The 13,773-nt window shown below is 36.3% G+C and overlaps 1 protein-coding gene across 4 annotated transcripts in view; it reads left to right on the forward strand.

Moving 5' to 3' along the window:
- Positions 1 to 349: 349 nt before the first annotated feature.
- Positions 350 to 13,773, forward strand: part of shroom2a (shroom family member 2a) — a 49,102-nt gene continuing 35,678 nt past the window's right edge. For 2 of the 4 annotated variants that reach the window (XM_067373082.1, XM_067373078.1), the window contains exon 1: positions 350 to 1,321. In XM_067373082.1, the coding sequence (XP_067229183.1) occupies positions 1,118 to 1,321 (204 nt within the window). In that variant the 5' untranslated portion in view covers positions 350 to 1,117. Of the gene's footprint in view, positions 1,322 to 4,685; positions 5,090 to 13,151; positions 13,230 to 13,773 lie in introns of those variants that run through there. The other 2 variants (XM_067373080.1, XM_067373079.1) reach the window with 2 other exon arrangements.

Below are 13,773 nucleotides of genomic sequence, written 5' to 3' on the forward strand. Positions count from 1 at the left end.
TTTTTGTTTGGACTTTGTTGAATATTAATTTTCATGGCTAATATAGGCTATCAAGTGACATATTTGTCACCATATTTTGAAAATAACACGTATCTTCCTCAAATTATAAGCACTTTAAACATCGTTTGATTAAAGTCACTATACAAACCAATCTTTTACTATTTCGATAAATGACTTAAAAGCACAATTTTTTCAACGATTGTTATAGTAAACGCTTGCAAAATAGTGCGGCCACACACAGTGAACAGTAGAGGTCGCTGCTGCTCTCTTTTCATAGTTAGTGACGCGCGCACACAGGTAGATTGAGTCTTGTTAATCCACAGTATCCCAACAGATCAGCCTTCTGCCATCAAGCATAGCACCCTTTGTGTCTCATCTCCGAGGACATTTTACGTTAGATTAAAAACTAAGAGAGAAATGTATTTGTTTCGGTTCGTACAACAGTTGGAAAACTTATAACGCGGTTCAGGGAAGAGATGTAAAGTACGGTGTTCATCCACTTGTTGATTGAATAGGACTCGCGGTTAGCTGACTAGCTCCACCGGTACTCACGCTTACCACAGGACTGGAAGAGCACAACCTTCACTATGAACACAGCGAAACCCGTATGACTAATCAGTATTTCTGGCTTACGACTTGAATCCGGACGGTTGCGTTATCGACAGTCAGTCAGTGAGCGTTTTTTATTATTGTAGGAAACACTTGATTTTAATGGCGAGACAAACTTAAACTGAATCATTTGGCTAATGCTAACATAAAGAAACTGGTTTGATAAATCATAAACAAACAAGACTTGACATTTTTGTTAATCGCACTTTGTTTCAGGAATTAAAACAAAACTATTTTGTTTTAGTTGGGAAGCTTGTTTTGTGAATTTACACTCCATTTCATTATGTAGCGTTCTTAAATGATGCCTCGTTTAGACGAAGAAACAACGCAACAAAGTATCCAAGAGACGTTCATGTGATGTTCTTGTGGATTAACGTTAACAACTGCTGTTAATGTGGAAGACTATGTAGGATTTTGACTTTTGGAATTGATCCACCTCGGTTTTTGCTTTTAAACACAAAAGACTGCCATATTCTGTTGGTTGAGAGAGCGAGAGATTGTGTATGAAATGGACACGATCAACCAATACTCCGGCTTTCCCGAAGGAGACCACAGGATCTTTTACAGTTCAGACAGATCTGGGAGTTTTGATGAACATCATAGTAATGGTGAGGGATGGAAAGTAGTGGATGTGACCCTCTCTGGGGGAGCACCATGGGGTTTTACCCTTAGTGGTGGATCGGAGCACAGAGAACCTCTTCTTATAACCAAGGTAAGTCATCCGTCGACTATGTTGGACAGTGACCTCAGGACTGTTTATCTAACCTGAGCATTGTTGTTGTTTGAGAGAGAGAGACCTCTGTGTAATTTATAGTGTAAATGCTGAGAGAAAATGTTGGCAAATCTATATAAATTATATATAAACTAAATATAATAATATTTTAAATGATTATATTTGGTTTAATGAAAGTAAGGAAATAATAATAATATAAACAAAATAATTAGATTTTTGATTCAAAATTATGAAGGGTTAAATTGTATTTCTAACATTCATATTCCTCTTCGAATATTTATTAGTTTTTTTTCCACACCAATTTTATATTAATGTTGAAATAGTATCGTTTCAGTCTGGTGACCTTGAATAGTGCAGCGATTTTCGCAACGCGTTGGTGGTATAGTGGTTAGCATAGCTGCCTTCCAAGCAGTTGACCCGGGTTCGATTCCCGGCCAACGCAAAAATCCTTTTTTTTTTTTTTTTCTTCTGGAAGTTTTTCTCTCTTTTGGAATCATTAAGTTCGCACAAGAAAGTAACATGCACAGAAGAGAGAAGTTTAAGGAGAAAGTGCTGGTTTTAAAATATGGGCAATTCAAGCAAAGCAACTTCTTTTTGGTCCAGGAAGAACCTCAGCAGATAGACACATGCACAATGCCTAACCTTTCAGTCTAATTCACAACCAGTGAATTCACTATAGTCAGTTTGTTGGGAAACTTTAAATTTATTTCACATAGGGCACCAGAACAGTGTATCTTAATCTAGTCATCAGCCTTTGACCCTTAAGGTTTGTACACCGAATTAGCCTATAAATCTGTTGTTATCTGACAGTATCAGAGATTGTCATGAGACCTAGTATCTCATAGAAAAAGCTATTTAAAGTAAAGAGAGTACACTTGTTTGATTGGACAGGCATTATGTTGTGAGAATTTAAAGGAAAACCAAAATACCTTTATACCATGGCTGAACCTATGAAAATAGAAAGAATGCTTGAGTTGCAAAGGTCCAATCCAGGGGTTTTCAACCTGAACACGTTTGGTCAAATCAGATCATCCAAGTACCACATAGTCTCCATCTTTCAAAAGCCATATAAACTATTTATGACCAATATAGCCTTAATGTTTGAAGGATAAAACAGGATAGATTGAATGCTGTAGAAACTTTTTCCCAGCCTGTACTACTGACATAAGATGGGCTATGCATCAGAGTTGTATTACATGCACAAATTTGCACATTATAATTATGAATACCAGAAAGTTTTAAATAATTTTATTATTTAATTTAAATAAATATATTTTATAGCATAAATATTTTTCTATTAATTTACTAAATTTTCAGAGTCATGTGTCATACCACCTGAGTTTAATAAGTCTGTATTATTACAGATTTATTAAACTGTCATGCTCGCCAAGACTGCATTATTTGATCAAAAATACTGTTATAACCACAATATTGGGAAATAGTACAATTTAAAACTTTTTATTTCAATATATTTTAAAATGTAATTTATTTCTGTAATGGCGAAGTTGAATTTTTAGCAGTCATTATTCCATTATTAATATGCTAATTAGGTTCTCAAGATACATGTTTAAAACAGTTATGCTGCTTAATATTTTTGTAGAAACTAATTTTTTTTTCTTTGATTAGAACATTCAAAAGAACAGCATTTATTTGAAATATAATATTACACTGTGAAAGTCTTTACTGTCACATGATGAATGTAAAATGCTGTACAGGTGTGGCCAAAAGTTTTGTCAGTGACATAAATTTTGTTTTGCAAAGTTTGCTGCTTCAGTTGTTGTGATGTTGATTCACGTCTTTTCTTGATTATTGCACAGAGTAATGAGATTTATTTTAAATGATTGCAAAACGCTTCATTGGCCAAAAACTTTATCACAAAAATCCAAAAAAAAACATTTTGCAAATTGGAAAGTGTGAACAAGTACTAGTCAGGTGAAATCACACTATCATTCTGACTGGATTATAAGAGCAGATCGATTGCTACAAAAGGAGCAAATAATTGTGTTCTTGTATTAGCAATGGTTACCTCCAAAGAAAGACATGCAGCCATCATCGCTTTGCATCAAAATGGTCCCAAATGCAAGGAAATTGCTGCAAAGAATTCTGTACCTGAAAGAAGCATTTACCAAATCATCAAGAACTTTAAGGAGAGAGGTACAGCTGCTTCAGGATAGCTCAGAGTGTCCAGCAAGCGGCAGGATCGTCTCCTCCTAAGGAGTCCGCTACGGAATCGTGTCAGAGCTCGCTCAGTATTGGCAGCAGGTGGGCATCTGCTCGCATAGTGAGGCGAAGACTTTTGGTCAATGGCCTTGTGTCTAGAAGGGCAGCAAAAAAGCCACTTATCTCCAAGAAAAACCTCAAGGACAGAAGGAAGTACAAGGATTGGACAGCAGAAGACTAGTGCAAAGTTGTTGTTTTTTATGATGAAGCCCCCTTCCGACTGTTTGGGAAATCTAGAAAATCGAGTGTCCGGAGAAGAAAAGGTCAACACTACCATGAGTCCTGTGTTATGCCAACAGTGAAGCACCAAAAGAACATTAATGTGTGGGGTTGCTTTTCATCAAAGGGACTCAGGGAATGGGCTCTCTCTCAATTCTGCCCAAAAACACTGCCGTGAATAAAGAATGGAATCAAAACGTCCTGCAAGAGCAACTTCTTCCAATGATCCAGGAGCAATTTGGTGATGAAGGCAAGAGTGATAATGAGGTGGCTCGTAGTTCATTACATTGAAATTTTGGATCCGTGGCTAGGCAGCTCCCTGGATCTTAATTCCATAGAGAACCTGTGGTCAATCCTCAAAAGGCGAGTGGACAATCGGAAGTCAACTCTAATGACTAATAAGGCAAGAATGAATCGGCATCAGTCAGGATTTGGCCCAGATGCTGATATCCGGCATTTCAGAGTGAATTGCAGAGGTTATGAAGAAAAAGGGTCAACACCATAAATACTGACTCTTTGCATATATTAAATGTTTTTGTCAATAAAAGCCTTTGAAACATATGAAATGCTTATCATTGTTTTCTGGTATGCCATAGAAACATGAAAATATTATCTACTAAAACTGAAGCAGCAAATTTGCGAAACACAGTTACACCTTTCTACATTGTGATTCCTTGAAAGGGTGTCCATTGTCCAACAACAGTTGCAGTTTAGAATGTAACTTTAAATCAATATCTATTAATATGAGTATGTTGTAGTTTAAACGTTCCGTACATTCTAAGCTTTGGCTGTGGAAATGGCACTTTGGTCTCTTGAAAGTGTTTTTTCAGAAACAGTGACCGAAACTTTTTTTGTGTGTGTGTGCTTTTCTGGTTACTTATCAACTCTGAAGGACCTTGCAGATAAATTTGGAAAGAATACTGGTTTCTCTTACTTTGAGCATGGGATACCTAATGTTCTACATTAAGTGCATGTTTCTTTTAGCCAATTTTAGCTCAAAGATTAGCTATAGAGAATTTTATTTAAGAGAGAATGTGACCATTTCTAAAACTCTGGTGGCCACCCAACATACAGTAGTTTTGATGTTCATGTGACTTTCAGAATTAAATTCCTGCCATTACTGGGGTCTTTAAGGAGCTAAAACTTTAAGTAAGGTCAGTTCATGGAAGCCTGAGATTTGTTAGTACACAGTCTTTCAGAGGATGGTTTGAAGACTGAGTAGATCGGTGGTTTTTCACATCTCTGGACATTTATTCATCAAGAAACGTTTCTGTAAGCCCTGCAGACCCCGTCACACTTCAGGAATTGGTAAGAGTGGTTAATAATGTACTGAAGCTTTTTACCCCCCTCGTTGATGCTCTTAAAGTCACTTGTTGTTCTTACTGGATCATATGATGGCAAATCTTGCCATAAATGAACCTTTGCACATGTTTTTTTTATATTTAGGCTTAGTTGTCTTTGTTTTAATCAAGGTTTCTTTTTTTATATCAGACAGATTATAGTCAAGGTGTCTTGAGTGTTTTGCTGTGTCGATAGATAGATTGTTTGATTGCTTTAGAATTTGGTTCTCATGGGAAAATTCAGTATAGCTCCCAATGGAGCAATCTGAGCTTACTGTGTGTTCTTTGCTCAAGGGTGCAAAGCTGGTGTAATTTCTCAGGAACCATGTTTATTCAAGTCACTGCTACCTGGGATTTAGGGTTCATTCACAGCTCAAGCCATAAACACTGATCTATCACTTTATTAGAGTTGTAGTGCACTTCGTATCTCAAAAACATTATTTTGCTGATGCAGGAGACCTCATATCTAAAAATGTTGAAGACTGAACCCAGAACCATCATACTTGGCAAACCACTCCCCTTTATCGATTTATTCATTTATTCTGTTGGTTTCTACAGTTTGTGTGTACTCGACTGTCATCATATTGCAACATTAGTAGTGAGTCCATTTTTATTCTTGGCATATCTGTGTTTTTGACCTTAATGTTCTTGTACAAGTGCCATAGACAAAACAAATAAATGACCTTTACCAAGTATGAACTAAATCTCTTCCAAGTACCAATTTTGTATGGAGCACTTATCTTCAGTTTTTCCTAAATATTTGGTTATCTATGAAAACTAAACAAACAAAAGTCAGTTGTAAACGTGGTACATCTTAATTCATTTGTTTGTACCACATTGTAGAAGTATGTTTCACTTGTGATGGAATAGTACATCTTGAGCACTTTTATTAAATTGAAAACTTTGAAAGTGAATCTCCTCTTTTCCTCTTTTATGGTGCAAGAGGTTGTGGTTACTATTAGCTAAAAAAAAAAAAAAAACCCTGTTGGCTTACTGTTGTGAACTTTCATTTCTCATATACTATTTAGGATGGATGATATGCAAATTGAGATTTCTATGATTGCTATATTCTGTACATTTCAGAGATTTGTGAAATATGTTCAACAATTATTTCTTATTATTACTTATTGTACTACTTTGAAAGTAGACATGTAGTTGTCATGGTCTGGATTTCATCCAAACCTTTAGGCATACATCAAGTGACAGATATATGTTAATAATGGAAATTTGTTGACAAGTGTTAAGAAAGAAAAGGCATGTTTCATAAGCTGTCTGTTCTGAGATTTATTAAGCCTCAAAAGGGAAAAAGCTAAACATAAAGAATGTAAACAAGGGACAGCTACAGAAGTTAAATGATCAGAGATAATTGCAGGCTAAGTAGTAGTATTTACAGTGTATTTCATTTACTTGATTTTCTTTGCTTACTCTGTTTTTCAGTGGATTGTTTCACTACATTTCTCTGAGATTCTTGAGGCAAACTGGCAGTGCCAGGAACAGCACTGGAATGTTGAAGCTTTGCTTGATTATCCAAATGTACTGAATTATCTTTGACAGCCTGAGGCCTGTTGGACTTGCATGATACAGCATCTGGAATGAATTTAGAATGGATTAAAGTAACCTGGGCTTCTTTGTAAGTGAAGGATGAGAGCATTATGGTCTCACTAAATTCTTAAAATAATTCCTCCGCACAAAAGTGAGGTCGTTGTAACCTGTTTGTGTGTGTGTGTGTGTGTGTGTATATCTATACACAATGTACTATATACGATGGTGTCATTATAAATGGACACCCAACTTGATATATGATATTTACCATCTGAATCTAACCATGTCATGTCAACAAATGGACAAGTCAGCCAGCTGTTTATTATCATAGCCCCAACAGCAGGGGTGCCTTTTACCCTAAATACCATACTTTTACATATTCTTCTGTTATTGGAAAAACTGTCTTTAATTACCTTGAACAAAACTGAAAAACATTAAGAAGACCTTTGTCTCAAAATATAGACAATTTTATCGATTCTCATTGGCTACATAAATCTACAAAATGTTTTAAATCATTAAATATTAGGTCAAATTAGCACAGAATCAACTTTGCTGTCCGCGATCACGTCTAGGATCAGGCAAATTTTCACTTGAATCATCAAAAACGGTTAAGAAAAGTGCTGAAATCTTTGAAATCTAGTGGTTCAAAAGAGAATAAAGTCAAATGTGCCTTTTACACCAGTGCATCTTTTGCCCCGTTGTACCCTATACAATTTATTTTTTTCCTGAAGATGAATGCTAGGGTGTTGTGGATGGTTGCCAGGCTGTTTCTATGAAGTTGCTATGGTGTTTTATTGCATTGCCATGCAGTTGTTAGGGGAAAAAAGTGTAAAAAAAAACTTTTTGCCTGTTTTATTGATTGCAAACTCTTAAAAGAAAGCCTATTTGTTTTTACCTTATTTGTCTGTACATTAGGTAAAAGTGGGCTGCAGGAAGCAGCTTTATTTAAAGTATTTATAAATGCAGAAAAATGGAACGAATTAAAATTCCATTCATTCCTCTCCTACTGTTTATTTGCCAAAGGTCTTCATCGCATTTATTTTAAAATCTCAGTTTCAATAAACTCTAATAATCCTGTTTTACACTGGATGCATACACTGTGTAGCCTTTCACACACCGCCTTTGTTTGTTTTTCATTTGTTTATGCATTCTTTCAACACACACAGACCCCAAAAGGGCAGCCATTAAATGAGCGCTGGTAAACCTATTTGCCAACAATAGGATTCGTCAGTTGTCTTTCATGCCCCGACCTGTTAAGAGCAAATTTGATGCGGATGGCTCTTCACCTACATAGTGAAAGCCATCAGAGGAAAAGTCTGTTAATGATCTTTTTTTTTTATTTTTTATACACGATAGTTACTTCACTTGAGGAGTGTCAGGAACGCAAGCCTTCATTAGTATTTGTTTTAAAAGAGCTTGACTTTTAACTCAGCAGTACATGTCTGTTCATGTTCAGAATAAGAAGTATCAGGAAAGAGTATTTAACCTTACTTTACATGTTTTGAAGTATTTCAAGACCTTTGCTCTTATCTTTTCTGAGCACTTGCTCAATACAAACACACACATGCACACGCATTCATTGTTTAGAGCGTTCCAAACTGCCAAAGGCTGCTATGAAAATAATGGTGTTTGTTTAAAGAAACACACCACTTGTGTAGGCCGTCCTTAGATATGGAGGCAACAGCCATTTGTGGTGTAAAGGGAAGAGCATAACAGTTGTCACCCTTTATAAGCAGCCTTGAATCTGGAAATATTTTTTACATTCTTTTCTTCTGTAGGCAATTAAAAAAATTAAAAGGCAGTTAAAAAACCGAACCAGCTTTGAGGTGAATCGCAACATTACATTTGATTCAAAATATTTGAATTTGAAATGGATCAGAAACAACAGTACAATATAAAACTTTTGACTGCACTTTATTAATTGTAAGACAAAATGAGACAAATATATTAAAGTACTTAAAGGTACAATATGTAAAATTTTTGCAGTAAAATATCCAAAAACCACTAGGCTAGTGTTATATATTTTGTCCAGCTGATTACAAACAATATCTCTAATGTTTTCAACTACTTGTAAATCATGAGAAAATTCCCATTCTAAACAGTGACACGGGGCAGTGCAGTCGCCTGTCAATGACGTCAGTTACCTTTGTTACCGCCTTTACTGACGTAGAAACCACATGACAACAGTGCCGTGGACAAATACGGAAGTAGTGTCTAGCGTCCAGCAAACCACTAGCTTGCTTCAAGCAGTTCCTTATTTACTTCTTGCACATTTTATGGTGGATTGTGTTACTTATTTATGGAACATAATTACTGTTTACCATCTGCCGCTGGTTCTGTCGACAAGGACAGCTCCCGTAAACTCATGACCGGAGAAGCAAAAGCGGCGCCGGCGACTGTGTCATAATAAAAGTCCCGCTGCTCGTGAGGCGTGTGGTGCTCCTCGTTCAGCTCCCGCAACACTCGGTCCTGCTCTGCTTCATAGTACAGTAATGTTAATAATCGCATCCACGAACATGAGTTCTTCCAGACTCCAATCCCTGTTCTTTTACACCGTCCGTTGAAATGGAGACCACATGTCCCAAGTCTCCGCTCTAAAACTTGGCGTCATCAAACTACGCCTTTGTTTTGAATAGGCTTCTAGCGACCTCTAGCGGAAAAAAATATCACAATTTGTACCTTTTAATTCAACAGTTCTTTTTCTGGAAATAGGTAGCGAGAACTACGGCTGGATGATATGGCCAAAAATGATCACAATACAATTTTTCATATTAGTTTATATCATTAATTATCAGCATAAATGTTGAATCTTTATTTCTTTCAAGTTTAAAGGGCATATTTTTGATCCTAAACGAAAGTTGTAAAAAACAGATGGTTGAAAGTGGTTTTATCATCAGAACATGACAAACACTTGCCAAACAGGTGAACATTTCACAAAATATTATTACATGTTTTGTCTCTTAGAAATGCACATTTGACAGTAGCTTGAGTATAATGCAAATGCACAAAAACGTCTATAGTTTAAAGGGGTAGTTCACTCAATAATGAAATTTCTGTCTTTAATTACGCACCCTCATGTCACCCTTAAGACCTTTGTTCATCTTGGGAACACAAATTAAGATATTTTTTGATGAAATCCAAAGGCTTTCTGACCTCCGATGATAGACTGCAATGTTATTATCACTTTCAAGGTCCAAAAAGGTAGTGAAAACTAGTGATCGACCGATATGGATTTTTTATAACCGATACCGATTATTTGCATGTTTATGTACCCGATAACCGATATGCAGAACCGATATTTATTTACTGTTATACTTCTGTTTTTGACAATTATTACAACACAAATGAGCTGAACAAACCATTTTATTTATAACAATCACTCCCTCCTTGCATACAAAAAAAAACTTTATATTTATACACAAATAAATAGAGGGGTCTGTCAAAAAAATTAAAGTGCAATTAACTAAATAATGTTTATGTAGTAAATCAATTGATTATATAATCTAGGGTGTTTAAACGAGATAATCTTGTCAAAAATTTCATGCAGTGGCCGTGCTTGAGGCTTCCTGATCATCAACCCATTCAGGTGCTGAGCAATATGAACAAACTTTTTTTTCCGAGACTATATAAAGTTAAACAGCACTTGTCAGTTGGCATTTTATGATCTAAATTTAATCTAACGTTAAATCATGAAATGCCAACTGACAAAGTGCTGTTTGACTATAACTTAATCAACCGCGATCGCACATGTAGATAATAAATAATTTCCACAAAGCGGTAGGCTATATTTATATGTGTATTAGCGAAATAATTATGTAGTAAATGATAATATAATCTAGGGTGTTTAAACAAGATAATCTTGTCAAAAGTTTCATTCAGTGGCCGTGCTTAAGCCTCCTGATCATCCGTCAGTTGCTAAGCAATATGAACGAACTTTTTCTTCTAGACTAATGGTGACCAAATACAACAGATAGAGAATTAAATTCAGCGCTTTTATTTTCAACATGCACTCATTCACGTCTGTTTTATTTAATTCATGTCAAGTTACGTCTTTATTGGGGCAGGACATGACGAATTACACTACGTAACTCAATGAGTTCGTCTCAATTGTTTAGAAACATGCTGCATAAATTAACTATATCAGGAATTTATGTCTCAGATCTCATTTGTGCATATCTGTTATGTTAAATAAAGTTGATTAATTAAAGTAAACCAAGTACAACATATACTTTACCTGTGCACTGAGTTGTTGTTGACTGATCTCCTCAGACGCCCGGGCTGCAATGGCGGAAATCTCAAAATGGCCACAAGATGGCGCCGTAAAATCGGCGAATCCGATATTACAAAACCGATACCCGATTATGGAAAAATGCTTAAATATCGGGAAAAATATCGGTAAACAGATATATCGGTCGATCACTAGTGAAAACACAGTTAAAATAGTTCATGTGACTACGGTAGTTCAACCTCAGTGTTATGAACACACAGTAAACACAGTGCAGCGCTTCCGGGTTCTACGTCAGAACACCTCTCGATATATGGAATGTGCTTGCAGCAAACTTTTCTTGAAATCTTTTTGAACATCTTTTGCAGGCTGAAGCTTTATTTTATTGCCTGGAGGGGCAGGAATTTAGTTGCATTCTTTATGCTAAGCCGCAAGGAGCCCATGCTCTTTTGTTTGTGCTAGGATACAATGTTCATTCAAAAGAGCTTAATCTGTACAACTGAACACTTCTGTTGTAGCTGGAGTTGACTCAAATTCTTAAGTGTGCGATCCAGTTTAGCGGAAACAAAAAAAACTCTTAGTCATATAATTGTTCTGTACAGAGTCCTGTTATAGCTCCCGGTGTGTATTGTACATACTCTTATTTCTAAGATTTGACAATGGCACCATTGTGGAGAGGTGATATCTCTTGAATGAACATTTGTACTTTGAGAAGTGTGTGTGTGTGTGTGTGTGTGTGTGTGTGTGTGTGTGAGTGTGTGAGTGTGTGAGTGTGTGAGTGTGTGAGTGTGTGAGTGTGTGTGTGTGTGTGTGTGTGTGTGAGTGTGTGAGTGTGTGTGTGTGTGTGTGTGTGTGTGTGTGTGTGTGTGTGTTGGTCGCAGTGGGATAGTCAGTAGCTGTAAACCTCAGTGCTCTGTCAGCATAGAGCACAGGACACAAGTCAGCAGAACTCCCACATTCTACTGTGCCACATCCTTCCCTCACCCCAACCCTGTGTTGCAGACCCCTCACAGAGACTGCTAGGTCATGGAGCTTATTTCAAGCTCTTGAAAAATTCCTTAGAAATACCACCTGGTTGTTGGAGCTGTAGTGGTGTGGTTAACACATGACACAGTGGTGCCATTACCATGGTACTTAGATATTGCAAAGAATGCTATGATACATGTCAGAAAAAGGAGTTTGTGGGTTCTCCCCATGTTAGCATGGGTTTCCTCCATGTATGTACACTGTTTTTTCCCATAGTCCAAAGATATGCAGGATAGAAAAAAAAAAAAAAACTGCCTGTAGGTTAGGGCTGGGCGATATGGCTGAAAACTGTATCACGATATCAGTGTTTCATATCGGTCGATATCGATAATTATTGATTTTTTTACGACCCATTTAAAATAAGGACCAGGAGAAAAAAATATTACATTTAAACATTTTTATTTTAAACTTAACCTTCCTCTGATCATAATCCCCTCCGTTATTAAGACAGAAATGTCAACAACCATGGAAAACTCAAATAATTAAAATGTAAACATAAGTCTAAAGTCACAATGAACACTTAACAATTATCTCTTAACATTTAAGGTGCAAAATGAAAGAAAATGTAAGAAATGCTTAATAAAGTGTAATAAAATAGTGAAAATAATAATGCAGCTACAGATGTTGTTGGTTGAATATGGCTGTCCTCCAAAGGGTGAGCGCGTGAGCTAAGTTGGTACATCAAATTTGTGGTATTACCAGTCTTGGCAGGGACGATGGTCTTGCATATTTTGCAAACAACATTGGTCTGACTACGGTCAGACTTATAATATCCAAAAAACTGTCATACTGGCGAGCTGACTTTTCCTCTTTTATTTACAATTTCCTCGCTTGCTGCGGCACTCATTTTCTGCTTATCAGTCGCCGGTTACTGAAGAGGAATCCAACAGACCAGCACGAGACAACAATATGGTGCAACCAAACATGATACTGCCAAGGCCAAAAATATTGGCAGTGACATAAATTTTGTTTCATTTATTTTTATTAATTTATTTTTTCACGTTTCTATGGTATACTGGAAAACAATGATAATCATTTAATAAGATTTAAAGGCATTTTATTGCCTTAAATATACGCAAAGAGTCAATATTTACAGTGCTCTATCATACTGAGAAATGTACAGATCATCACCAAATTGGATCATTGGCTCCTGGATCATTGGGAGAAGTTGCTCTTGCAGGACATTTTGATGCCATTCTTCATTCACTGCAGTGTTTTCAGGCAGAATTGTGTCGAAGGCCTATTCCCTTTGATGAAAAGCAACCCCACACACGGATGGTCTCAGGATGCTTCACTGCACAACACAGCACTCATGGTAGCGTTGACCTTTTCTTCTTTGGACAATCAATTTTCTAGATGTCCCAAACAGTTGAAAAGGGGCTTAATCAGAGAAAGTAACTAAAGAAATAACGAGACTTCTTACTAGTCTTTAGAAATAACTAAAGATACATTTGGAATGGTAATATAAGGATCCTATAAACGCATAGTAAAAATTACATAGAGTTGTTAATGGAATGGAATAAAATTGTTCTGAATTTGCAAAAATTTTGAATCTTGAAAACTGGTGAATTTTATTAATTAAATCAAACAGTTTTGTATTTGACTTTTGAATGCACAAGCACAACCAGTGAATTGTGAATTGAATTGATTTGCTGCCGTCCCAAAGATTTATACCCCAATATTTTGGATATGTACCATGGTAATGCCACAGTATTTTTTGACAAACCTCGAAGTACCATGTTAATGACATATGTGAAATTGGTAATGAGTGTTGCAGTACTTGGGACCAGACTCAAGTCCAAGACGATATTTTCATAGTCTTGTCATGAACAGATAAGTTGTCACGCATATGTATGATA

This window comes from Chanodichthys erythropterus, chromosome 21, assembly GCF_024489055.1.
Source record: "Chanodichthys erythropterus isolate Z2021 chromosome 21, ASM2448905v1, whole genome shotgun sequence".
In the NCBI taxonomy this organism is placed as follows: Eukaryota; Metazoa; Chordata; class Actinopteri; order Cypriniformes; family Xenocyprididae; genus Chanodichthys; species Chanodichthys erythropterus.